At 56.7% G+C, this 22,786-nt stretch overlaps 3 protein-coding genes across 4 annotated transcripts; all 3 read left to right on the plus strand.

Moving 5' to 3' along the window:
- Positions 1–207: 207 nt before the first annotated feature.
- Positions 208–18,553, plus strand: PRKACA (protein kinase cAMP-activated catalytic subunit alpha). Of its 2 annotated transcripts, none has more exons than XM_072721425.1 (10): positions 208–393; positions 8,044–8,105; positions 8,567–8,695; positions 12,087–12,185; positions 13,206–13,288; positions 14,124–14,250; positions 14,354–14,449; positions 14,548–14,670; positions 16,404–16,568; positions 17,018–18,553. In XM_072721425.1, the coding sequence occupies exons 1-10, from the start codon at positions 348–350 to the stop codon at positions 17,141–17,143; spliced, it is 1,056 nt and encodes a 351-aa protein (XP_072577526.1). In that variant the 5' UTR covers positions 208–347; the 3' UTR covers positions 17,144–18,553. The 2 variants fall into 2 exon arrangements, with proteins under 2 accessions (XP_072577526.1, XP_025839230.1); XM_025983445.2 differs by lacking the exon at positions 208–393 and adding an exon at positions 3,268–3,843.
- On the plus strand, positions 4,974–5,605 carry SMIM46 (small integral membrane protein 46). The gene has a single exon (XM_072721426.1). The coding sequence runs from the start codon at positions 5,321–5,323 to the stop codon at positions 5,603–5,605; it is 285 nt and encodes a 94-aa protein (XP_072577527.1). The 5' UTR covers positions 4,974–5,320.
- A 1,177-nt stretch (positions 18,554–19,730) lies between the features above and the next one.
- Positions 19,731–22,455, plus strand: SAMD1 (sterile alpha motif domain containing 1). Its single transcript, XM_072721427.1, has 5 exons — positions 19,731–20,818; positions 21,241–21,535; positions 21,625–21,721; positions 21,820–21,931; positions 22,042–22,455. The coding sequence occupies exons 1-5, from the start codon at positions 19,838–19,840 to the stop codon at positions 22,198–22,200; spliced, it is 1,644 nt and encodes a 547-aa protein (XP_072577528.1). The 5' UTR covers positions 19,731–19,837; the 3' UTR covers positions 22,201–22,455.
- Positions 22,456–22,786: the final 331 nt, after the last annotated feature.

The following is a 22,786-nucleotide window of genomic DNA, read 5'->3' on the forward strand; positions in this document are numbered from 1 at the left end:
GGGCGTCCGCGGCGCGCGTCACGGAGCCGAGGGCCTATGGCGGCTCGGGGGGGCCGCGGAGGACCAATGGGCGGCGGCGCGGCGCCGTCACTCAGGGCGGCCTCGGCCAATGAGCGGCGGGCTGCGGGGGCGTCACGGACAGCAGCAGCGGACTTGGGCTGAGGTTCCCGGGCGGGCGGGCGCGGAGAGACGCGGGAAGCAGGGGCTGGGCGGGGGTCGCGGCGCCGCAGCCAGCGCAGCCAACCCGAGGGGCCGCCGCCGCCGCCCAGCGCGCTCCGGGGCCGCCGGCCGCCGCCAGCACCCGCCGCGCCGCAGCTCCGGGACCGGCCCCGGCCGCCGTCGCCGCGATGGGCAACGCCGCAGCCGCCAAGAAGGGCAGCGAGCAGGAGAGCGGTGAGTGCCCGGGCCGTGACCCTGATCCCGGCCCCTCGCTGCCGGCCCCCGCCCTGTCCATCACCGCCTGGCCCCTCCCCCTGTGCGCCCCCCCCCCATTTCTCTGCTCATCCCCCTCCCGGCGCCCCTTTCCCCTGCCTGTCCAAGGTTGGCGCCCAGGGTCCGCAAAAGACCCTCGTAGGGGCCCCCTTGCCAAAGGCCACCCCCCACTGCAAAGACTGTGCCCCCCCCACCCAGCTGTCACTGCCAACCAAGGCACGTATGACCGCTGGGGCCCCACATGGGGCCTTGTCACCACCCCAACTCCTCCTTTCCTGGTCCCTCTCCCCCCACTTCCTCCCTCACCTCTGCCTCTAATGGGACCCACTGCCAGACCCCGACCCAGGCTTCTGCCGTAGTGGGAGCGCTGTGGGGTCTGCCTCCACCCCGCAGGGACCTTGGCCACTTGGTGACCACACCCCTCCCCCCTCCACCCCCCGCCATCTTTCTCCTGCCCTTCCCCTTTTCACCTTATCACACCCCCCTCCAAACCCATGGCTGCCCCCCTTAAGCATTTCCCAGAGCCACCTCCAGCGTTGTTTTTCCCTTCTGTGTCACTTGGCATGGGGGACAGGATCTTTCTGGGTCCCTCTGCCCCTCTCCCATCCTGTCACTCTGTCACTCTGCCTCTCTGCCTGTGTACCCTCCTCCAAGCAAACGTCTGTCCCTAGCCGAGGTAGCAGACTGTTTATGAACCTTAAGAACTGCCTCAGTGCTTCCGAAGCCAAGTTTGAGCCCGTCTTGCTGGGATTCATTGCATCTTCTTTCCTGGGTTCGGGGCAAGGAGGGGGGGTGGCAGCAGCAGTGCTCCTTCTCATCTCCCGCTATGCAGTGAGCTCTAGGCGTCTTGGAGTGCCCCTCAATAAATGGTTGTTTCACAACTGAGGCTCCGTCACTCGCCCAGTGCCCAGGGCTTCTTCACCCGCTCCTGGCCCAGGATGAAAAGTGGGGTATGAAGTGTCTGGGTTTAGCAGGGCTCATTCAGCTTGAGCTGGGATGGTAAGAAAGGGGACTTGAGGCATGACAGTTGGGGAGAGTAGTGAGTGACATCTAAGGACTTGCTTTGCCAAGAGACAAATAGATTCTGATCATTCCCAGGGCTCAGCCAGAGAGAGGCCTGTTTTCCCCACTCAGTCCCCAAATTATGTTGGCTTTTTCCGGCCAGGGAGATTCTGTGTCTGGAAATGCCTTCAGAAATGGCCTCAAGCCCCTTACTCAGTTCCCCTAGATCTTAATTTGTCATCACTCCAGACCTGTAGCTGGACCTTAGCTAGGATCCCCTTCCAGTTACCCAGAAATAGTCAGAACTGAAAAGGGAGGCCGTGTCCAAATACGCCCTTCCCAATTTCCGGTCTCAGACCCCAACATCTGAGTTCTTTGAATACACCTCTCCCCCTCCCCCAGAAAGACCCAGGCATGAAACCCAAGGAACTTTATTCCCACACGGATTCAAGTGGCAGAACTCAGAATCACCAAGCAGCCATGGGAAGGCGTGACATGTCACCGATGGGCGGGGGACAGGGAGGCAAGTGCCTGTAGCTGAGCACTTGATGACAGAGGAGCAGGTGGGTAGTGACCAAAAAAGGTCTAGGCATGAGCTTGGAGGGGACTGGGCAAAGGGGGAGGGGCTGGGCCCCCAGCAGGTGAGGCTATCTGGGAGGTAGAAGGTGGAAGCAAGTGGCTATATATTGCAGTAGCTCAGTTGAAAGTTGGGGAAATGACATCGTCCTGGAAAACTTTCAAGGCGTATCAAACACATGCAGTGTGGGGCAAAAAGCTGCACAGGGAAAAGGATCCCCGAGAAAAAGATCAAAGAGGCTCTGGAAGGAAACACTAATTCTCTCAGAGCACAGGCCAGACACACAGAAGTAGACTATCACGATGAAACAGAGCTCCTGTTTATTTGGCATCTAGGATGTGCCAGGCTAAATGGTCTCCATAGATCTCTCTGCTTGAGTGATTTTTAAAAGAGTTTTCTCCGAATTTTCCAAACATGCCATCTGAGTTTGACACAGACGATGTCAAAGAGGCAGGATTCACATCCAGATCCGCTTACAGCCGACTTCCTAGACGCCAGAATTTCCCAGCCCAGATACGCTCAAGCTGCCTCCTTAATTTTTACTCTATTTGCTTACATTTTCTTAATTTAAAATAATAAAGTTTTGACCCACCTTTGTTCAGATGCAAAGTTTGATCTTTCCTAAGCAGTAATATATATAAATGAAATTGTGAGATTGCTGTGCCAGTCATATTCTCTCTGATACACATTAAAATACAATGTAACTGGACAAGTGAAACATCCCTAAAATCATTTTATGCCCCACCAGTGCGACCCATGTCAAACTTCGGGAAATGTCCCAAGCTCTACTTCCTTCCAGAGGCTTGCAGGGGCCCTCAGAGAAGGATATAGGATGAGAGACGAAGCCCCTTTTTGCTTCCAAGCTCAGATTCCAAAAGGATGGAATTAGACAAACTTTGCCCTCCTGTAACTAGGGTGGGATGTGGGTAGGGGTGGGGGCAGTAGCCAGGCCAGCCTGCAGGGGGCACCTGAATTTCATCTGCCAGCTGCCAGCCTGACCTGGGTAAGGAACATGCCCAAGCCATAGTAGGCAACAGTGAGGCATCCTGCAGCCCCCATGCTACTGTCTCCATGGCAGGAGAAAGTGTCAGCTTCCTCCCAGGAGGACAGGGATCTAGAACAAGCTTTGGGGTGAGGCGGTGCGAGAGGTGGGGGTGGGGGGTGCCGGCGAGGAGGGATCTGTACCCAAAAATGCCAAAGCCATTGGCAGAGGCCAGAGTAAGATGCTAAGAGGACATATAAAAAGACCAAGCTCTGGGCTCTGAGCAAGCTGGAGAACTGAGAGAAGCAGTGGCCCCAAGAGGCCCGGGGACAAGCGGCCAAGTGGAGCTCAGGCCTTGGCTGGCACTGGCCAAAGGCACCCTTGGGAGCTGGCCCACAGATGGAGTGGGGCTGGTGAGAGGGAGCCCCAGAGACCCCTCCAGGTCCAGGGACAAGCAGATCCAGGCTGTGCGAGATGTGCCCCCCAGAGGCCCCTGGATAGAAAGAATAGTGGCCCTCTACCATCCTCCAGAAGCCTGAGAGTAGCAACACCCTGTGCGCATTGGCAGTTGTATGGGTGCCCAAGAGGGTCCTGCCAAGACACCTTTTCCTTCAGCCCAGTCAGGCCTACATAAGCTTGAGGGTCCTGTCTGTCCCTCCCCTGCACCCGTTGGTCCCTAAATTAGGTTTCTCTTCCTGCCACCACCCCACAGTTCCCTGCCTCCCCCTACAGATAGAGCATTGGGCATGGGCAGCCCAGCTGGTGCAGCAGGTCTCATGAGCCTTCCCAGCCACCGTAGTCTTGGTGCCCTGAGAGGAAGACTGAGTGATGGCTTCCAACACCAACGATGGTGAGGATGAGCCCTGTTGCTATAGCAACTTCCCAGGCACTCTGCCCCTCAAGCCAGGGAAGGGCTGCAGTGGGGTCTAGAGAACAGGTGGAGAGGAAGAGTCTGTGGACCCCTGGCTGGCCCTGCAAACCCTCCCTTACTAACAACCCCGAGCTTGCAGGCCTGGGGAAAAGCGGAGGTATGGGTGGCCCCATCCAGAGACAAGGTCCACCCAGAGTGGGGGTCCAGCTTGGACCAAGGCGGTGGGATGGTCCAGACCAGGGTTGGGCTGAGCTCAGAATGGGGCTTGGTTCAGCTCATGGTGGAGTCCAGGAGATAGTGGATGGTTCAGTACAGGATGGGGGTTCATCTGACTGGGGAGTGATCCGGTCCAGAATAGGGGTCTAGTTCAGAATAGCAATTGGTCCAGTCCAGTGTTGGGGTCCCAGCTGGATTGGAGAAATCAGCCAGCCCAAAGTAGGGGTCCCAGCCCAGGCAGGGCATCCATCCCTGCCCCAAAATTCCCAGGACAAACAGGTTTGGGAGGGCAGAGTGTGCTGTGATGGTTGTCTGGGGAGTCTGAGACTGGGCTCCTGCCTCCTGCTGTGGCCCTGGCTTGTTGAGGGGTGTCTGGGGTTCTGTTAGCCCAAATCAAACCCAGCCCACAGTGGAGGCTGGCAACCACCCCCCCTCAATTCCCCATAGGAGACATGGCAGAGGGGCAGGTTTCATAAGCCAGCAGCTGGCTGGATTTCCCTTCTCTGCCACTTCCTGTTGTTAGCAGGGGCCACGGGTGCTGGGCACTTTTGGAGAAGCTACCATTGACCCTCCACTTTATTTGGGATGTGGAAAGAAGGAGGAAGATGGTCAAGGCTGCCTCCCCCTCCCCCACCCCTAGGTTTAGCCTTTCGTTTCCGGTTGGACTTTCATGGCTGAAAGCAGAGCCAAGCACAGGGCAACGTTTGGCAGAGGCCAAGGACATCCTGCGCTTGTCGGTCCCTTTTTTGCCTCTACACAGGAACAAGACAAATCCAGACGCACCCACTTTTCTCTCAGGGTAGCGGGATTTGGGGGCTCTAAGTTCAAAGAGGACTTTGGGGAACGGATAGGGTGGCTCTTGCATCTGCCACTCCCCCCAACCACCACGCCTTTCTCTCCATCCGCTCTTTCAGCTAATTAACGGGGCTCTGGGGCCTCTTTGGCCCCCAGGGAGCCCCTTGCTGCTGCCTGGGCCTGAACCTTAACTCCTTCTCCTCTGCCCAGTGGGCACTGCCCTGGGCACATCCGGTGCCATCCTCTGGGTAGTTCACCCACTGAGGAAGGCAGGACCTGGCATCTTGGGAGCAGTGAAGTCCCTGGAACAGGAAGTTAGCTTTAGCACTCCACCCCTGGGGCAGCCAGGCCAGCCAGAAGGGACACCCTCAGGAGAATCTTCCCACTGCCTTCTGCCAAGGAGGGCCTTTGCAAACCTTGGCCAGCTGGGAGCAGGTACCTTTAAATGCTTCCCTGGCAACCAGCTCCTCCTCCCTGGTCCCCTGAGGCCCTCCGGAGGAAGCCAGCTCAGAGGCTTTGCGTATTCCTGGTTTCCCTGCAAAGGGAAGATTGCAGGGAGAGTCCAGGGCTGCCTGGAATGGATGTGGGGTCAGGCAGCAGCCGGGGCAGTGACTCAGAGACCACCTTCCAGCTGTGGCTGCAGCTGCTCCTTTGGGCCCACCTGACTATCCGCTTCCTGGCCTACCTGCACCACGCTTTCTGGGCCCCTAAGCCACAGCCAGCACCCTGAGCCTCCCTGGCCAGGGGCAGATGGGTCCCAGATCACCCTATTCTTCTCCACCCCCCCCCCCCCATTGCATTGCATCCTCTGCTGGAAGAGGTAGGAAGCAGAGGTGAGTATGGGGGCTCCTGGCTGGGGTTCCCCCATCATTATCCCCCTTTATCTGCCCACTTCCTCTGGCACTGTCTCGCCTCCCAACTGTGCCCAAATCTGGCAAGCCAACCGCACCAAAGGGGACACAGTCTGGCCTTTAGTACTTTGAGAGTCCAGACAAGGGCTGTATTAGGACTGGAGCCTCTCAGTGGGGTACTAACAGACAGCCAAAGGCACAGGCCCACTGAGTCAAGAAAAAGCAGAGTATGGCAGTTCTCAGGGGAACAGGACCAGGCATTCTGGTTTCTTACCACACCCCTTCCGTCGCCTTCTTGGGTGGGCAAAGATGAAGCCCCAAGAGGGTACCCTCTCCACGGCCACCTTCATCCAGAATCCAGTGTGTATGTTTGGAGGTTTCCAAGGAAGGTGTTATATGTCTAAAAAGATTCTGCTAGCCAAAGCCTTGGATTTGGTGCAGCCCTCAGGCTCAGAGAGGTCTCAAGCAGTGGATGGCCCAGCCAGGTACCAGCCTAGGACTCCTGGCCATTTCTTGACTGCCCCCTGTCTGCTCCATCACTCATTTTAAGGCTTTCCTGGCCAACAGTGTCTTCATCTGCCACACTTGTAGCCCCATGGAAGGCTCTTCTCCCCAGACGCTTAGGGGCGTCTTGGGGCCCATGGGAGTGGTGGCTACCCATGAGGCTGTGTGGGATTCCTAGCACTGTGTATGGGTAGTCCAGGCAGATGACAGACAAAAGCCAAAGTGCAAGTGTGCAGAACCCCTGAGGGTGGCAGATGTTGCAGGAACATCAAGGAATAGAAGACAGCTCTGTCTGTGGGCCATTCCGGTGCACTGCCTCCAGCCAAGGGTAAAGCAGTTAATCTTGTGGGCAATGAGGTCCGGCCGGCAACCTCAGGCCTGGTCAGTCTTCCCATCTGTACAATGAGAGTAATAGCAGTTCTGACCCATCAGGATAGGAATTAAGCATAGAAAGCATTCAGCACAGGACTGACACACGAGAAGGGTCCCTGAACAACAATGTGCCTGGCCCCGCATGGTGATTACAAGGACAGGTCAGTAGCGCAAGAATCCACCAGGCTGTACATTTAAAGTTTGAAAGGTCAATGCACACACCCCTCCCTCAGCCCCCATATTTTGTATCACAGTTTTTAGAAATACTTAAAAACAGAATCCGTAGTTGCCATTTATAATGCACTAACCCATGAGGTGCCTAGGTGGCTAAGCGGCTGCCTTCAGCTCGGGTCATGATCCCCGGGATCAAGCCCCACATCAGGCTCCCTGCTCACTGGGGAGCCTGCTTCTGCCTGCGGCTCCCCACTGTTTGTGTTCTCTTTCTCTGTGTCAGATAAATAAAATCTTTAAAAACGTGTATATAATGCACTAACCCTGTACCAGCCACTGTCCAACCGCCTTTGCCAAGATTAACTTGTTCAGTCCTCACAACCACCCTACCAGGTCATTACTAGTCTTAATCCCATTTTACAGATGAGGAAAACTGAGATCAGGTCAGTTGTGCAGCTCATCAGAGACCAGGCTAAGATTTGAACTTGATCTTGTCCCAGAGTCCTGGCCCCTTACTGCTTTGCTGGGCTCCTTCTCAGCCTTGGTGAGAATGCCTGTTTTCAACCCTCAGCTTCCTAGGATAGTAAATGGGAAGAATGGGTCAAAGGAAAGTTGGTAGGCCCAGGGTCCACCAGGAGGTCTTCACCATTAGCCAGATGGTGATGTTGCCTTGGGGTGCTGAAGGGCCCATAGAGCATGGGCATTGGGTAAGGCCCCCCTTGAACCAGCTCTGGAAGAAGGACCCCAGGACTGGCAAAGGCAGGAGTGGGGCCAGCTGGGGGCCCAGGCAACAGCTGAGCCCCCCCAAGGGCGCCTGCTACCCGAGCCCCAGAGGCCTCCACCCAGGGCCTGGCCTCCCCAGAGAAGGGGCTGGAGGAGCAGCCAAATCCCCAGGCTATAAATATCTTGGCTGGCGTCGGCCCTGGCCATGGAATGTCGGTCAGAACTGGGGCGAGTGGGGGTGGGCTGGCCTGAGCGCCACTCTCTGTACCCCTAAGAGTAACCCCCCGAGGCAACTTGCACCCCGTTTGGTTTAGAGTTGAGGCTGTATCCCACTTCTCTGAATAAAGGGGGCCTAGGACCCAGCCCAGATTGGGACCCCCCAAAGCTGCCCTCCAGCTCAGCCAGGGTACCTGAAGTTACTAAAGGTCAGTCTCTGGGCTGAGACAGCTATGTCCCACTTTGCACAAATGAGCATCTCCCCAGGAATAGCCTAGGCCCACCCTGATAAGATGGGGTCTCTACCTAACACACTCTCTTTTCTTTTCAGTGAAAGAGTTCTTAGCCAAAGCCAAAGAAGATTTTCTTAAAAAATGGGAAAATCCTGCTCAGGTAAGCCTCCCTTGGAGGAAGAGCCGTGGAGGGGTGAGCACACGGCCCCCCATCCTACAGCTGTGTCCCTGTAACGTGGCGAGGACTATTAGGGCCTTGTGGAAGTCTCTGGACCTGCCCCCATTTGCTCCCTAGATGCCCATGGGGACTCCTGGGCAGAGGCACCCAATCGCCCACTGCCACACTCCCCCACCCCACCACCCCCTTCCACCTGGTGGCCCCTGCCCCCCACGCAGCTGCCAGCAGTGCCTGGGCCCCAGGCCAGGGCCGGATCTGGCCCTTGCCACCCGCCTTAAGGAATGTGTCCTTCGCCATCTTGTTTTTCCGCCCCCTGTCCTCACCCCCAGCACTCTACCCACTCCTCTGGGCCCCCTCTGCTGGTGGCAGAGGGGATGCCCCGGACCTTGGCCTTGCTCCCACCTGGAGGGGATCCCTGACCCTCCCAAATCCTCCATTCACAGAATACAGCCCATTTGGATCAGTTTGAACGAATCAAGACCCTCGGCACGGGCTCCTTTGGGCGGGTGATGCTGGTGAAGCACAAGGAGACCGGGAACCACTTTGCCATGAAGATCCTCGACAAACAGAAGGTAAGCATGGCTGGGCCAGGAGACCACCATCCTCCCCACACTGGGCCTTCGCTCAGACTGTTCCCACTGCCTGAAGTGGTCTCCCTATCTGTCATTCATCAACTGTTTTCTGAGCCTCCATAATGTGCCAGACCCGAGGGCCAGAAGTGCCCGTGCTGCCTTCATGAAGCTTCCCCTCCAGACCAGCCACTGATGGAAATCCAGGTAGTGGACATGGGTTCAGACACCTAGTCTATATCAAGGAAGTCAGAAGTCATCCTGGGGAAAGTGTTGTATTTACACAGACCTTTCTTCTTTTCTTTTCTTTTCTTTTTTTTTTTTTTAAAATTTTATTTTATTTATTTATGATAGGCACACAGTGAGAGAGAGAGAGAGGCAGAGACATAGGCAGAGGGAGAAGCAGGCTCCATGTACCGGGAGCCTGACGTGGGATTCGATCCCGAGTCTCCAGGCTCCAGGATCGCGCCCTGGGCCAAAGGCAGGCGCCAAACCGCTGCGCCACCCAGGGATCCCTCTTTTCTTTTTTTTTTTTTTTTTTTTTTTAAAAAACCTTTTTATTTATTTTTTAATTTTTTGTTTATTTATGATAGGCACACAGTGAGAGAGAGAGAGAGAGGCAGAGACACAGGCAGAGGGAGAAGCAGGCTCCATGCACCGGGAGCCCGATGTGGGATTCGATCCCGGGTCTCCAGGATCGCGCCCTGGACCAAAGGCAGGCGCCAAACCACTGCGCCACCCAGGGATCCCCTTTTCTTTTTTTTTAAACGTATTTATTAGAAAGAGATAGCAAGAGAACACAAGCAGGAGTGAGGAGTTGGGGGTGGCAGAGGGAGAGGGAGAAGCAGACTCTTCGCTGAGCCAGGAGCTCTATGCAAAGCTCGATTCCAGGACCCTGGGATCCTGACCCCAGCCAAAGGCAGACGCTTAACTGACTGAGCCACCCAGGTGCCCCACATAGACCTTGTTTCTGTAAATATTTTTGAGACCCTACTTTATGCCAGACACTGCTGTAGGATAGCATTGTTCAGTAGAAACGTATTACAAGCCATATATGGTTTTAAATTAAAAAAAAAAAAAAAAAAAAAGATTTTACTCATTTTTTCACGAGAGACAGAGAGAGGCAGAGACATAGGCAGAAGGAGAAGCAGGCTCCCTGCAGGAAGCCTGATGTGGGACTCGATCCTGGGACCCCGGGATCACGCCCTGAGCCAAAGGCAAACGCTCAACCACTGAGCCACCCAGGCATCCCGGTTTTAAATTTTCTAGAAACTCCTTTTAAGGGATCCCTGGGTGGTGCAGCGGTTTAGCGCCTGCCTTTGGCCCAGGGCGCGATCCTGGAGACCCGGGATCGAATCCCACATCGGGCTCCCGGTGCATGGAGCCTGCTTCTCCCTCTGCCTGTGTCTCTGCCTCTCTCTCTCTCTCTCTCTCTCTCTCTCTCTCTCTCTCTGTGACTATCGCAAATAAATAAATTTAAAAAAAAAAAACTCCTTTTAAAAAGTAAAAAGAAATAGGTAGAATTAATTTCAGCAGTGTACTCTAATTAAGCCAGTATATCTACAATATTGTAATTTGAACATATGTAACCAGTGTAAAAATATCATTAACGAGATATCTCAATTTTTTTCTGTATTAAGTCTTCAAAGTCCCGTGTGTATTTTATACTTATATCTCTTCAGATGTTAAATCTTTACTTTTCTAGTCTTCACTTTCTAACAAGAAAAAGCAGAGAGGTTGGAAAAGCAGATTCACATAGCCCGTGTTGTTCTAATCAAGCTTAAGTTACCCAAGAACTACCTTGAGTGTCCTTTTTTTTTTTTTAAGATTTTATTTATTTATTTGAGAGAGAGAGCACATGCACACAAGCAGGGGGAGCAGCAGAGGAGAGGGAGAAGCAGCTTCCCTGCTGAGCCGGGAGCCCAATATGGGGCTTGATCCCAGGACTCAGATCATGACCTGAGCCCAATGCAGACGCTTAACCGACTGAGGCACCCAGGCACCCGAAGCCTCCTTTTGTAAATTTTTTTTCAAGACTTTATTTATTCACGAGAGACACACACAGAGAGAGAGGGAGAGAGAGGCAGAGAGACAGGCAGAGGGAGAAGCAGGGTCCATGCAGGGAGCCCGACGTGAGACTCAATCCCGGGTCTCCAGGATCAGGCCCTGGGGTGAAGGCAGTGCTAAACCGCTAAGCCACCTGGGCTGCCGTGTAAATTTTTTTTGATTTAATTTATTTATTCATGAGAGACACAGAGAGAGAGGCAGAGACACAGGCAGAAGGAGAAGCAGGCTCCCCACAGGGAGCCCAATGTGGGACTCATTCCCAGGACCCCAGGATCACAACCTGACCCAAAGGCAGATGCTCAACCACTGAGCCACCCAGGTGCCCCCAATATCCATTTTTAAATGTTCATTTTAGAAACTGAAAATTTTATTTTACTATTTTTTTAAAGATTTTATTTATTTATTCATGAGACATAAGCAGAGGGAGAACCCAGCTCCCGGGGCAGCCTGTGGCTCAGTGGTTTAGCTCCTGCCTTTGGCCCAGGGTGTGATCCTGGAGACCCGGGATCGAGTCCCATGTCAGGCTTCTTGCATGGAGCCTGCTTCTCCCTCTGCCCCCCCCCCCTTCTCTCTCTGTGTGTGTCTTGAATGAATGAATGAATGAATGAGTAGAAGAAGAAGAAGAAGCCAGCTCCCTGTGGGGAGCCCAATGCGGGGCTCAATCCCAGGACCTTTGCTATCAAGATCTGAGCCAAAGGCAGATGCTCAACCACTGAGCCACCCAGGTGCCTCTGAAACTTAAAATTTTAAACTGTGTTCCCTAGTCAACTAGCCACATCTCAGGAGCTCAGCAGCCATACGTGGCTAGTGTGGACTCAACGGACAGTGCAGGTGTAGACCTATGGCACCAGCTGTGAGCAGAGCAGGAAATGCCCGAGCACAGCAGATCAGAGCTGACCAAAGGGCCAACCTGCCTGCATGAGTCATGTGGGCCTAACACTGACTAGCTGCGAGTGACCTTAGGCAAGTCACTTCCCTTCTCTGCATCTGAGTCTTCCAAACTGCCACATGCACAGTGCATACCCCTCAGGGCTCTTGTCACTATGTGTGAGATACCTGCTGGGGACAGCTGAGGAACAATTAGCCTTGGGTTTGAGTGGCTGTGGTGAGGTTGCTCTGAATGCAGGGAAGGTATTTCTAAAGCCCCCATCTCTTAGGCACTACTCTCGCTTGTCTTTTCAGTTTCAGCTTAGCTGTCCCTTCCTCCAGGAAGCCTTCTCTGACTCTCCCAACCCCCTGACTTTACCAGGCCCTACTTCTGGGCATCAGGGAAAAGAAGGAACCTCTCACACACCCTCCTCTCTGCCCTCCCTTCCTGCCCCTACAGGTCGTGAAGCTGAAACAGATTGAGCATACCCTGAACGAAAAGCGCATCCTGCAAGCGGTCAACTTCCCGTTCCTCGTCAAACTCGAGTTCTCCTTCAAGGTGGGGTCCCCAGGCCAGGGTCACTGCTCAGCAGTACAGCCTCAGGTTCCCCAAAGCTGGGTGGGGGCTGAGGGCAAGCAGTGGCTGCCTGCGGAAGCAGGCCCACTAACAGGAAAGAAGGAGAGCCCCAGAGGAGGGATGCTAGGGGGCACGAGTCAGCCACGAGATTCTCTGAGACCTGTCTTCAACTCCTGGACCCGCCAGCTTCCAGCTTGAATACCTTGGGCAGATCACCCAACCTGGCTGACATCCCTCCAAACCACCTCTCCGTTTTACAGCAAGCACCTGACACACGACCACTGGCCCGAACTGTGCCATGCAGCCTGGATTCCAGTGCCAGCTCTGTGTACCTCCAGGCCGTGTGATGCTGGCAAGCCCTGAGTCTCAGTTTCCTTGTCTATAAAATGGGCTCATAACAGTCCCCACCTAATGGGGTAGCCATGACCATTCCAAGCACAGTGTGAGTGCCCCACATGAGCTATTTTAGGTATTGTCCTAAGCTGTGATCACAAGATCTGGGGACAGCCATTCAAGGCCTGAGACCCAGACAGTCACACAGGCCCCGTGTGTGATTTAAAGCTCTGCTGCTGTCATCTTAAAAGTTGTAGTAATTTTAACAAGGGGCTTCACATTTTCATTTTGGGGCCCCATCAGTTCTCTAGCCCATCCAGGTCCCATTTTACTGTTGACAAAATCTCAAGCTTTGGTCAAGACAGTCCACCAAGGAGTCCTCTCTCCAGCCCAGGCATGTTGGCTGGTCCCCTTATACCCCACCTGCCAGCCCTCACTTTGACCCCCTAGAAGCAGGATACTAGCTGCCCTTCCTACTTTGTGGGCAGAAGGAAATGTGACGGGTGGCTCAGGGAGTACAGTGCCTGGCACTCCAAACAGGCTTCATATGGGAACCAGGATTGTTGTTGTCACTTCATTTTCATACATCTGCTATGGAAGGACACTAGGCCTTCAAATGGGGCCCAGGGCTTGGGGACCAGGGGCCTGATCAGCCGCTGCTTCCCACAGGACAACTCGAATTTATACATGGTCATGGAGTATGTGCCTGGTGGGGAGATGTTCTCGCACCTGCGGCGGATCGGAAGGTTCAGGTGAGCCGGCCAGCCCCTGCCACACAGCAGGCCTGGGGTGTCCACAGGTGTCACCATATGACCAAGCCATCTGGGGATGGGCAGTGGGCTCTCCCTGTCTGTCTAGGTTCTTGTTGCCCCTGAGCCAAGGAATCTGTGATTTCCCAGCCACCACAAAACAGAATCAGTGACTTAGAGCTCACTGTTTAAGTTGGCAGTTTAAAAATTTATGCTATCATTTTTCTTAGTTATATAGGTATACACTTTACATACAACAGAATACGCAGATGTTCAACGTTCTGCCCTCTGTGTTTTCACAGTTGCATACACTTGTGAAACCACCACCCAAAATACCATGGAGAACATTTCCATCCCCCCAGAAAATTCCCTCAAACCCTGTTCTTGGCAAATTGCCGCCCTGAAGAAGGCAGTTGTCCTTTCTGGTTTCAAACACCATATATATGTTTGGTCTGGGTTTGGACATGATATAAATGGAATCACAGAGTTTATAGTTTTCTGTTCCTTTCTTCTCTTGCTTCACATAATCGTCTTAACATCTAGACATGTTGTTGAGCATATTCATCATTTGTCGTGGTAGTGGTGTTGGGGACAATTCCCATTGTATGAATCTACTGCACTCTGATCATGTTCCTCTGTTAATGGACATGCGGGCTCTTTCCCATTTGGTGCCATATATGAAGAAGTCTGCTCTGCTTATGTATTTGGAATAGCTGGGCTGGGGCGGCTCTGTCGGGTAGCTGCTAGAGCAGCTGCTAGACCATTTGTGGGGGTGGGCAGGTCATGCTGGGCATAACCACCTGCACTCACCTGTCCCTTCCCCAATCATCCCCACTAGTGAACCGCATGCCCGCTTCTATGCGGCCCAGATCGTCCTGACCTTCGAGTACCTGCACTCACTTGACCTCATCTACCGGGACCTGAAGCCGGAGAACCTCCTCATTGACCAGCAGGGCTACATTCAGGTGCCTACCAGGGCAGGCAAGGGGCAGGCCCAGGCGGCTGTGGGCTGGATCCATGCCCCTCCCGCCCTCCTTCCTGGCCAACAGCCTTTTCTTGTGCCCACAGGTGACAGACTTCGGTTTTGCCAAGCGTGTAAAAGGCCGCACCTGGACCTTATGCGGGACCCCCGAGTACCTGGCCCCAGAGATCATCCTGAGCAAAGTAGGCACTCTCCGCCCATCCTACTGCCCTGAGGCCCATTCCACCTGCACCCCCTCCCCATCCTCCTCTCCTCACATCATACTCCCCTCTCACTCCAGGGCTACAACAAGGCTGTGGACTGGTGGGCCCTAGGGGTTCTCATCTACGAGATGGCCGCTGGCTACCCACCCTTCTTTGCTGACCAGCCCATCCAGATCTACGAGAAGATTGTCTCTGGGAAGGTGAGACCTGGATATGGGGGCTAAGCCCCCAGACAGATCCTTCCCCACCAGTCCTGCTCACCGTGGAGCCCTGCATGTTGTCAGAACAATCTAGAAGTTCATTAAGTTAGGCCAAGCAGTGAAGCTGGATGCACCAGTCACATTAAGAGGCCAGCACCTCACACCACCTCCCCATCTAATCCTGGACCCACACTGCTGATAACCTCAAGGGCTTCCAGAATCCCAAGGCTCATCTGAACACCTTCCCTGCCCGACAGGAGGCTCTGTTTGCCTCCAGTCGTCCCACTGAGCATGAGTCTTCACAAGTTACACAGCAGAAAAACAACTGTGTGCAGTTCCTGGGTACTGCTCCAGACCCTGCAGGGTCACTTAGGGTATGCAGCCCATATGTCCTCTCCCAAATGCAGACTTGCTAACTCTTGGGGTACGGGGGGGGGGGGGCAGAACTGTCACAGAGTACAGTATGTGCTCACCATCCCATGATGCACCCCCTCGGCTGTACCCCAGCACTTGAAAGGAGTGACGAAGCTCAGGCTTGGAGAACATGATCATAGACCCCACGGGCTCAAGACAAAGTGGGAGCCCCACCTCTGCCCTCAGCTCACTGCCTTGCTGAGAGGACCCAGCCATCCGTCCACTTAGCCCGGGAATTAGTGGAAGCAGCTCCCAGCTCAGCCTGGGACGCTGGCCTAGCTCCAAGTCTAGCGCAGCCACCCATTGGCTTTGAAACCTTGAGCCAAGTGCCTTTGCCCCTCTGAGCTTCATCCTACCCATATGAGAACTGGGGAACCAGATGCTTGCCTCTCCAAGAAAGAAATCAGCTGCAACATGGGGTCACTAAAAAAGAAAAGACAAGGTGTCTGTCACCAGGCAGAAAAGAAATTGTAGGGAAAATGGCCCAAAGTAGAAAAAGAAAAAAACATAGATTGTTCTGAGGGGGGCAAGAGAAGAAGATGACCATTACTGCCTTCTTTGTAGCATTTTACAGTTCTCACACGCTCAGCAGTATTATCTCCCTCCTGAAACTCTGGGATATCTGCCCCAAGCCCAAGAGACAGGCGCAGGCCCAGAGAGGTTAAAGGCCATGGCCAAGGTCATACAGCATGTAAGCTGGAGAGCCGTGCTGGAAGTTAGTTGTGGCAGCTGTAAGCCCAGTGACTACTTGCAAACAAGGCTTTGGGGAAATTTCTGGAAGAGTTGAACTGAGCCTTAAAGAGTGGAAGAGCCTTAGCTACGGAGAGAAAGAGGGGGAAACAGAAGAACAGTCATCTCTTTCAGAACATGAATATTTCAGAAGTCCCCAGGCCCCAGCAGAGCTGCCTTAGGAAGCAGTGGCTAAGAATGCAAGTTCTGGAGTCCAACAGACCCAAGATGAAACCCCCCTGTCCCGCTCCTCTGTGTGACCTCTGGCAAGCTGTTTAACCCTCCTGAGCCTCTTTCCTCATCTCTAAAATGGGAACCATCCTAGTCTTTACCCCAGAGCAGCAGTTCTCAGAGTGGCCCCCTGTCCAGAAGCATCAGCATGGCTAAGGAACAGGCTAGACCTACAGGTTCTCAAACCTCCTGACTCAGATACTCCAGGGGGCCCCACACGCTGTTTTAATGGGATTCTAAAGCACACTCAAGTTGGGGGTTCTCCACCCAGTAGGGCTGTTAGGAGGCAAAGGTAGCATTGTGGGATCCCCAGACTCCAGACAAACGCCCCACCCTGTCTGTGTTGACCCCCTCCCCAGGTGCGGTTCCCGTCCCACTTCAGCTCTGACCTGAAGGATCTGCTACGGAACCTGTTGCAGGTGGACCTCACCAAACGCTTCGGGAACCTCAAGAATGGGGTGAATGATATCAAGAACCACAAGTGGTTTGCCACAACTGACTGGATCGCCATCTATCAGAGGAAGGTGGGCCGCTTCCTTTCCCCTGTCCCACCACTGAATATATGCACCAGCTTCGGGAGCTGGCCATGAGCTCCCAGGGAGGGCTGTCAGTGGAGAGATGGAAAAGGCAATGGCAAAAAAAATTTAAAAAAAAAAAAAGGAAAAGGCAGTGGCATCTGAAAATGGGCCACAGGTTTGGAGTCAATCTAGCTGAGGCACCTTAGAGCGGCGGGGGTCTAGAAGTGGGACCGTGGGGTCATTTGGTCACTCTGTGACCTTGGGTAGGAGACACCCCTCTGGTGAATTGGCTATAATGAGATTCTTAGGTTGTAAAGGTGAGTCCACACTCTCATGGTAAGTTCAGGCCTGGGTCAGAGTAAATTATCTCATGAATGTTAGGCCATTCATATTTATTGTTGTAAGGGTGATTATGTTGACTACTGAGGTCTGAGTGGTTCTTGACCCCTCTCCAGGTGGAAGCTCCCTTCATACCAAAGTTTAAAGGCCCTGGGGACACGAGTAATTTTGACGACTATGAGGAGGAAGAGATCCGAGTCTCCATCAATGAAAAGTGTGGCAAGGAGTTTACTGAGTTTTAGGGGTGTGCCTGTGCCCCCATGGGTTTTCTTTCTTTTTTTTTTTTTTTGGTGGGGGGGGTGGGAGGGTTGGATTGAACAGCCAGAGGGCCCCAGAGTTCCTTGCATCTAACTTCACCCCCACCCCACCCTCCAGGGTAGGGGGAGCAGGAAGTCAGATATTCAGAGGAATGGAAACACCAGCTGCTCCCCCTTATCCCCTCACCCTCCTGCCCCCTACCCCTACTGCTTTTGCCTTCCTTCTCCCCAGAAGCCCACCACCCAGCCCACTTCTGCCTGTTTTAAATGAGTTTCTGAGTTCCAGTCAGACCATGTCTTGCTGGCATATTCAGGGACAGGGTGTGGAAAGAGGGGCCCAAACTTAACTCCATCCCCACCTCCCCTGAACACAGGCATCACCCACTAAGGGCAAATGAAGGAAAGACCAGCCTTCTCTTCAGAGCAGTGGTGCCTGGAAAGGAGAGATTTTAGTGACCTCTTCAGTGGGCTGCTTGCTAGAATTTAAAAAAGAAAAAAATAATAATAATCTTATTTAAGTTCCACCAGTGCCTCCCCCCCTTCCTCTACCCCTACCCCTCCCAGCCCCCCCCCTTTCCCAAATCCATTTTAACAAGGCTAGGAAGCAGACTGAATTTGTAAAGGAAGGAGCTGGGGTTCAAACCTCCGCCCCAAGCTGCTAATCTACTCTGCTCCTCTGCCCACCTCCCCCCAACCCAGGGGTCCCCTGGCAAGCCTGGAAGGGTCTCAGCCCCTTTAGGAAGCCCCTGTCCCCTTCCACCTCAACAGACCTTTCTTCACCCTTGGGCTTCTGGCCGAGACAAAGAAAGCAGCTGCCCCTGTCCCTGCCAAAGAGGAGTTGTCCCCCAAAAAGATAGAAGGGGAGCTCCAAGCCCAGGGTCTTTCCTCCCACCAGCACTCCCCCTAAACTCTAATTTTATTCTGAGCTAGATTTTAATGCCCAGCCTCCTCAGCTCAGTTGGGAAGGCAACCCCCCCCCCCCCAAAAAAAAGAAGGCAAAGCCCTCCTCCCCCTCACGTCCCGGGTTCAAGGCCAGGGTTGCTAGGGAGGGGCTGCCCATTTTATTCACCCAGCAGCCTCCGTCCCATTCCCCCCATCCTGGGCGCTCCTCCTCTGCTTAGCTGTCAGCTGTCCATCACCCCTTCTCCTCCCCCCATTTGTGCTTTTTTTCTCTCTGAACAGAAAAGTGGGGAGCCACCCCCATTCATCCCCATATTTGTCCCTCTCATAACTTCTCCCCATCCAGGAGGAGCTCTCAGGCCTGGGGTGGGGCCCCGGGTGGGCACGGGGGCGATTCAACCTGTGTGCTGCGAAGGACGCGACTTCCTCTTGAACAGTGTGCTGTTGTAAACATATTTGAAAACTATTACCAATAAAGTTTTGTTTAAAAAAAAAGTGTAGCTGGTGTTCCCGACTTCGGTCACCCACCCACATACCCCCGGGGGTTTGGACAGAGAATTTCGGACCCCAACGTCCTGGCTAATCAGGATCTGGCCTGGAGTCCCTGTAAAGCCGGGTTTGGCCAGAATTCCGCCACTCCCCCCCCCGCAGGAGAAGGGGGCGCCAAACTGCCCTTTGACCCTGGATTCGGGGTCCCCGAATCTGCGGCGCGCCCCCTCGGCGTCCAGCCCTCGGCCGAGAGGGCGCTCTAGGGAGGCGCTGGGGCCGGCGCGCCGGGAGGCCGAGCGGCGGCGGGGGCGGCCCTGGCAGGGGGGGTAGAGGGTGGGGGGGACCGTGCGCGCCCCCCTCCCCGCAACCTCGGCGCGGAGCGCGGGGCCAAGCGCGCCTCTGGGGCGCGGGGGCGGCGACAGTCCGAGGGTCCCCGCGGCGCTCGGCAAGCGCAGCGGCCCGGCCCGCGGGCGGCGAGTTCCCGGTAAGTGCGGTCCCGAGAGCGGAGCGCGCCGGGGAGGCGTGGAGAGGGGGGCTGGGCGCCGGGGACGTCTGGGTCCCGCGCCCAATGGCTGGAGGGCGGCCGAGCGCCGCCCGCCCGCCCCGCCCGCCCCCTCTCCCCTCCCCCCGGCGCTCCCCTCCCCCTCCCCCGCCCGCCGCTTTCCCCCGCCCCCGCCCCGGCGCCAACTCCACGGCGCCTCCTTAAAAAGCGCGCGGGAGTTGTAAGGGGGGGCCGGAGCGAGCCAGAGTGAGCGAGAGCGCAGGGTAAAGGGGGCGGGCGGGGGGCCCGGGCTCCACCTTAAAAGCGGGCGCGTGGGGGTGGGAGGGAGGAAGGCGGGCGGCGGGGAGGAGGGAGGGAGGGAAGGAAGGGGGGCCGGAGTGTCCCGGGCGCAGGGCGCGCGTGCGGCGGCGGCGGCGGCGGGGAGGGGCCGGCCGCGCCGCGCTCCCCTCCTCCCTCCTCGCATCCCCGGCCCCGCGCGCGCCCAGCAGAAGCGGGTCTGTGTGTGCGTGCGTGCGAGTGAGTGAGTGTGTGCATATTTTTTTCTCTCTTTTCTTTCTCTCTCACTGTTTTTTCTCTCTCTCGCTCCCTCTCTCTCGCTTTTTTTTTTTTTTTTTTTTTTTTTTTTTGCAAAGAAACAGCAGCGCCGCCGCCGCTCCGCCGAGGCGCTGCGCCCCCCGGGGGGGGGAGGCGGAGGAGGCGGGCAGCGGCGGAGGGAGGGGAGCCGGGGAGGGGGGCGCCGCGCTGGGAGGGAGGCAGCGCGCACGGTGCAGCCGGGCCGGGCGGGAGGCATGGCGGGGCCCCCGGCCCTACCCCCGCCGGAGACGGCGGCGGCCGCCACCACGGCGGCCGCTGCCTCGTCGTCCGCCGCTTCCCCGCACTACCAAGAGTGGATCCTGGACACCATCGACTCGCTGCGCTCGCGCAAGGCGCGGCCGGACCTGGAGCGCATCTGCCGGATGGTGCGGCGGCGGCACGGCCCGGAGCCGGAGCGCACGCGCGCCGAGCTCGAGAAACTGATCCAGCAGCGCGCCGTGCTCCGGGTCAGCTACAAGGGGAGCATCTCGTACCGCAACGCGGCGCGCGTCCAGCCGCCCCGGCGCGGAGCCACCCCGCCGGCCCCGCCGCGCGCCCCCCGCGGGGGCCCCGCCGCCGCCGCCGCCGCTGCCGCCGCCGCCGCCGCCGCCGCCGCGCCGCCGCCCACGCCCGCCCCGCCGCCACCGCCCGCGCCCGTCGCCGCCACCGCCCCGGCCCGGGCGCCCCGCGCGGCCGCCGCCGCCGCCGCCACAGCGCCCCCCTCGCCCGGCCCCGCGCAGCCGGGCCCCCGCGCGCAGCGGGCCGCGCCCCTGGCCGCGCCGCCGCCCGCGCCCGCCGCTCCTCCGGCAGTGGCGCCCCCGGCCGGCCCGCGCCGCGCCCCCCCGCCCGCCGTCGCCGCCCGGGAGCCGCCGCTGCCGCCGCCGCCACAGCCGCCGGCGCCGCCACAGCAGCAGCAGCCGCCGCCGCCGCAGCCACAGCAGCCGCCGGAGGGGGGCGCGGCGCGGGCCGGCGGCCCGGCGCGGCCCGTGAGCCTGCGGGAAGTCGTGCGCTACCTCGGGGGCAGCGGCGGCGCCGGCGGCCGCCTGACCCGCGGCCGCGTGCAGGGGCTGCTGGAGGAAGAGGCGGCGGCGCGGGGCCGCCTGGAGCGCACCCGCCTCGGAGCGCTCGCGCTGCCCCGCGGGGACAGGCCCGGACGGGCGCCGCCGGCCGCCAGCGCCCGCGCGTCGCGGAGCAAGGTGAGCGCGCTGGGGAAGGGGGGGTGCCGCGCGGTAGGCAGGTGCGGGCGAAGTTGGTGGCGGGGCGCGAGTCCCGGGAGGAACCGGGTGGCGGGCGGCCCTGGCTCTTCGCGTCTTTCCTGCGGGTTCGGCGCATGGTGACCTTGGCAAGTGACTTAATCTTGCCGAGCCTCAGTTTCCTCCGCTTGTAGAAAGCGACTTAATAGCAGTAGCGACCCCTTGAGGTTGTTGAGCGAGTTTAGTGAGATTTGGCTACTGAGGGCTTTATTAACACAGAGCCTGGCACGGACTGAATGCGTAAAAGTTAGTCCGTGTTGATATTAAAGGTGGGTGTTAAGCACACCACTCGCTCCTGGATCGCAGGGTCTGGGCCCGGGGCCAGAACAGCCACTAACCTTTCCCGCCTCTCTCCCGGGCACCAGAGAGGTGGAGAAGAGCGAGTGCTTGAGAAGGAAGAGGAGGAAGATGACGACGAAGATGAGGATGAGGAAGATGATGTGTCCGAGGGCTCGGAGGTGCCTGAGGGTGACCGTCCAGCAGGTGCCCAGCACCACCAGCTTAATGGCGAGCGAGGCCCTCAGAGTGCCAAGGAGAGGGTCAAGGAGTGGACGCCCTGTGGACCCCACCAGGGCCAGGATGAAGGCCGGGGGCCGGCACCGGGCAGTGGTACCCGCCAAGTGTTCTCCATGGCAGCCATGAATAAGGAGGGGGGGTCAGGTAGGGATCTCTGAGTTGAAGGGTGTTGCCTGGTGGGGAGGAACTGAACCCCAAGACAAAGCCATAGGCGTACGTGTTTTCTCTCCTAGCCTCTGCTGCCACTGGGCCCGACTCCCCATCCCCTGTGCCTTTGCCCCCAGGAAAACCAGCCCTGCCCGGGGCTGATGGAACCCCCTTTGGCTGTCCGTAAGTTGGGGTATTTGAGACATGGGGGTGTGTTGCCTACATGTGTGTAACAGAACCGGGAGGATCGCGGCTCATTGCTTGCGTCTGTTCTGACACAGTTCTGGGCGCAAAGAGAAGCCGGCTGACCCTGTCGAGTGGACGGTGATGGATGTGGTCGAGTACTTCACCGAGGCCGGCTTCCCGGAGCAGGCAACAGCTTTCCAAGAGCAGGCGAGTTCCCATCCCTCGGTGTACCCCTCTATTCCAGGGCTTCAGTGGGAGGGCATCTGCTCTGACCCTGCTTTGACCCTGCTCGCTCGTTCTCTCTCTGTCCCACCCAGGAAATTGATGGCAAGTCTTTGCTGCTCATGCAGCGCACAGATGTGCTGACTGGCCTGTCCATCCGCCTGGGCCCAGCCCTGAAAATCTATGAGCACCACATCAAGGTGCTACAGCAAGGCCACTTTGAGGATGACGACCCCGATGGCTTTCTAGGCTGAGCGCCCAGCCTCCCCTCTGCCCCAGCCCATTCCAGCCCCCATCTCACCCAAGACCCCCAGAGTCCAGGAGCTGGATGGGGACACTCTCAGCCCTCAACAGATTCCAGTGAGGGGGCGTTCCTCCCTTCTCATCTCTTCCCTGTGTTTTCCTAGCATACACACATTTGGCCCCCAGCACATCCTATACTCCATAATAGAGGAGTGTGGGGTGGGACAGGGCCTGCTCATTTCATCCCAGGAGGCCAGCCCTCCCCCCAAGTCTAGGACATTTTTGAAAAAAAAAAAAAAAGTGGGGGCTTCCTATCTCCCCTAGATCCTCTTCAGTTCACCCAGATGTTTCCTATATAAATGTTTTGTTTTACCTGTTCTTTTTGATGGGTGGCCTTTCTTCTCTCCCCCACCACCCATGCCCTATCCCAGTCTGCCTCTGGCCTCCAGCCCCTGGGAACAGCTGGGGTGGGGTCCCTGGGTCTTCCCTAACCCTCTCCTTTCTTTCTGTTGGTTGTCGCTCCAGCTGGCTGTATTGCTTTTTAATATTGCACCGAAGGTTTTTTAAATAAAGTTTTAAAAAAAAATGCCAGGAGTT

Source organism: Vulpes vulpes, chromosome 9 (assembly GCF_048418805.1).
Source record: "Vulpes vulpes isolate BD-2025 chromosome 9, VulVul3, whole genome shotgun sequence".
Classification (NCBI taxonomy): Eukaryota; Metazoa; Chordata; class Mammalia; order Carnivora; family Canidae; genus Vulpes; species Vulpes vulpes.

Excerpts from the sequence above, each read along its gene's own strand:
- SMIM46 (XM_072721426.1), top strand. The coding sequence starts at position 5,321 with ATGCTTCCCTGGCAACCAGCTCCTCCTCCCTGGTCCCCTGAGGCCCTC.
- PRKACA (XM_072721425.1), top strand. The coding sequence starts at position 348 with ATGGGCAACGCCGCAGCCGCCAAGAAGGGCAGCGAGCAGGAGAGCG. Across the intron at positions 12,186-13,205 it reads AACTCGAGTTCTCCTTCAAG|GACAACTCGAATTTATACAT; the intron begins GTGGGGTCCCCA and ends TGCTTCCCACAG. Across the intron at positions 14,251-14,353 it reads ACCAGCAGGGCTACATTCAG|GTGACAGACTTCGGTTTTGC; the intron begins GTGCCTACCAGG and ends TTGTGCCCACAG.
- SAMD1 (XM_072721427.1), top strand. The coding sequence starts at position 19,838 with ATGGCGGGGCCCCCGGCCCTACCCCCGCCGGAGACGGCGGCGGCCGCC. Across the intron at positions 20,819-21,240 it reads CCCGCGCGTCGCGGAGCAAG|AGAGGTGGAGAAGAGCGAGT; the intron begins GTGAGCGCGCTG and ends CCCGGGCACCAG. Across the intron at positions 21,722-21,819 it reads GGAACCCCCTTTGGCTGTCC|TTCTGGGCGCAAAGAGAAGC; the intron begins GTAAGTTGGGGT and ends GTTCTGACACAG.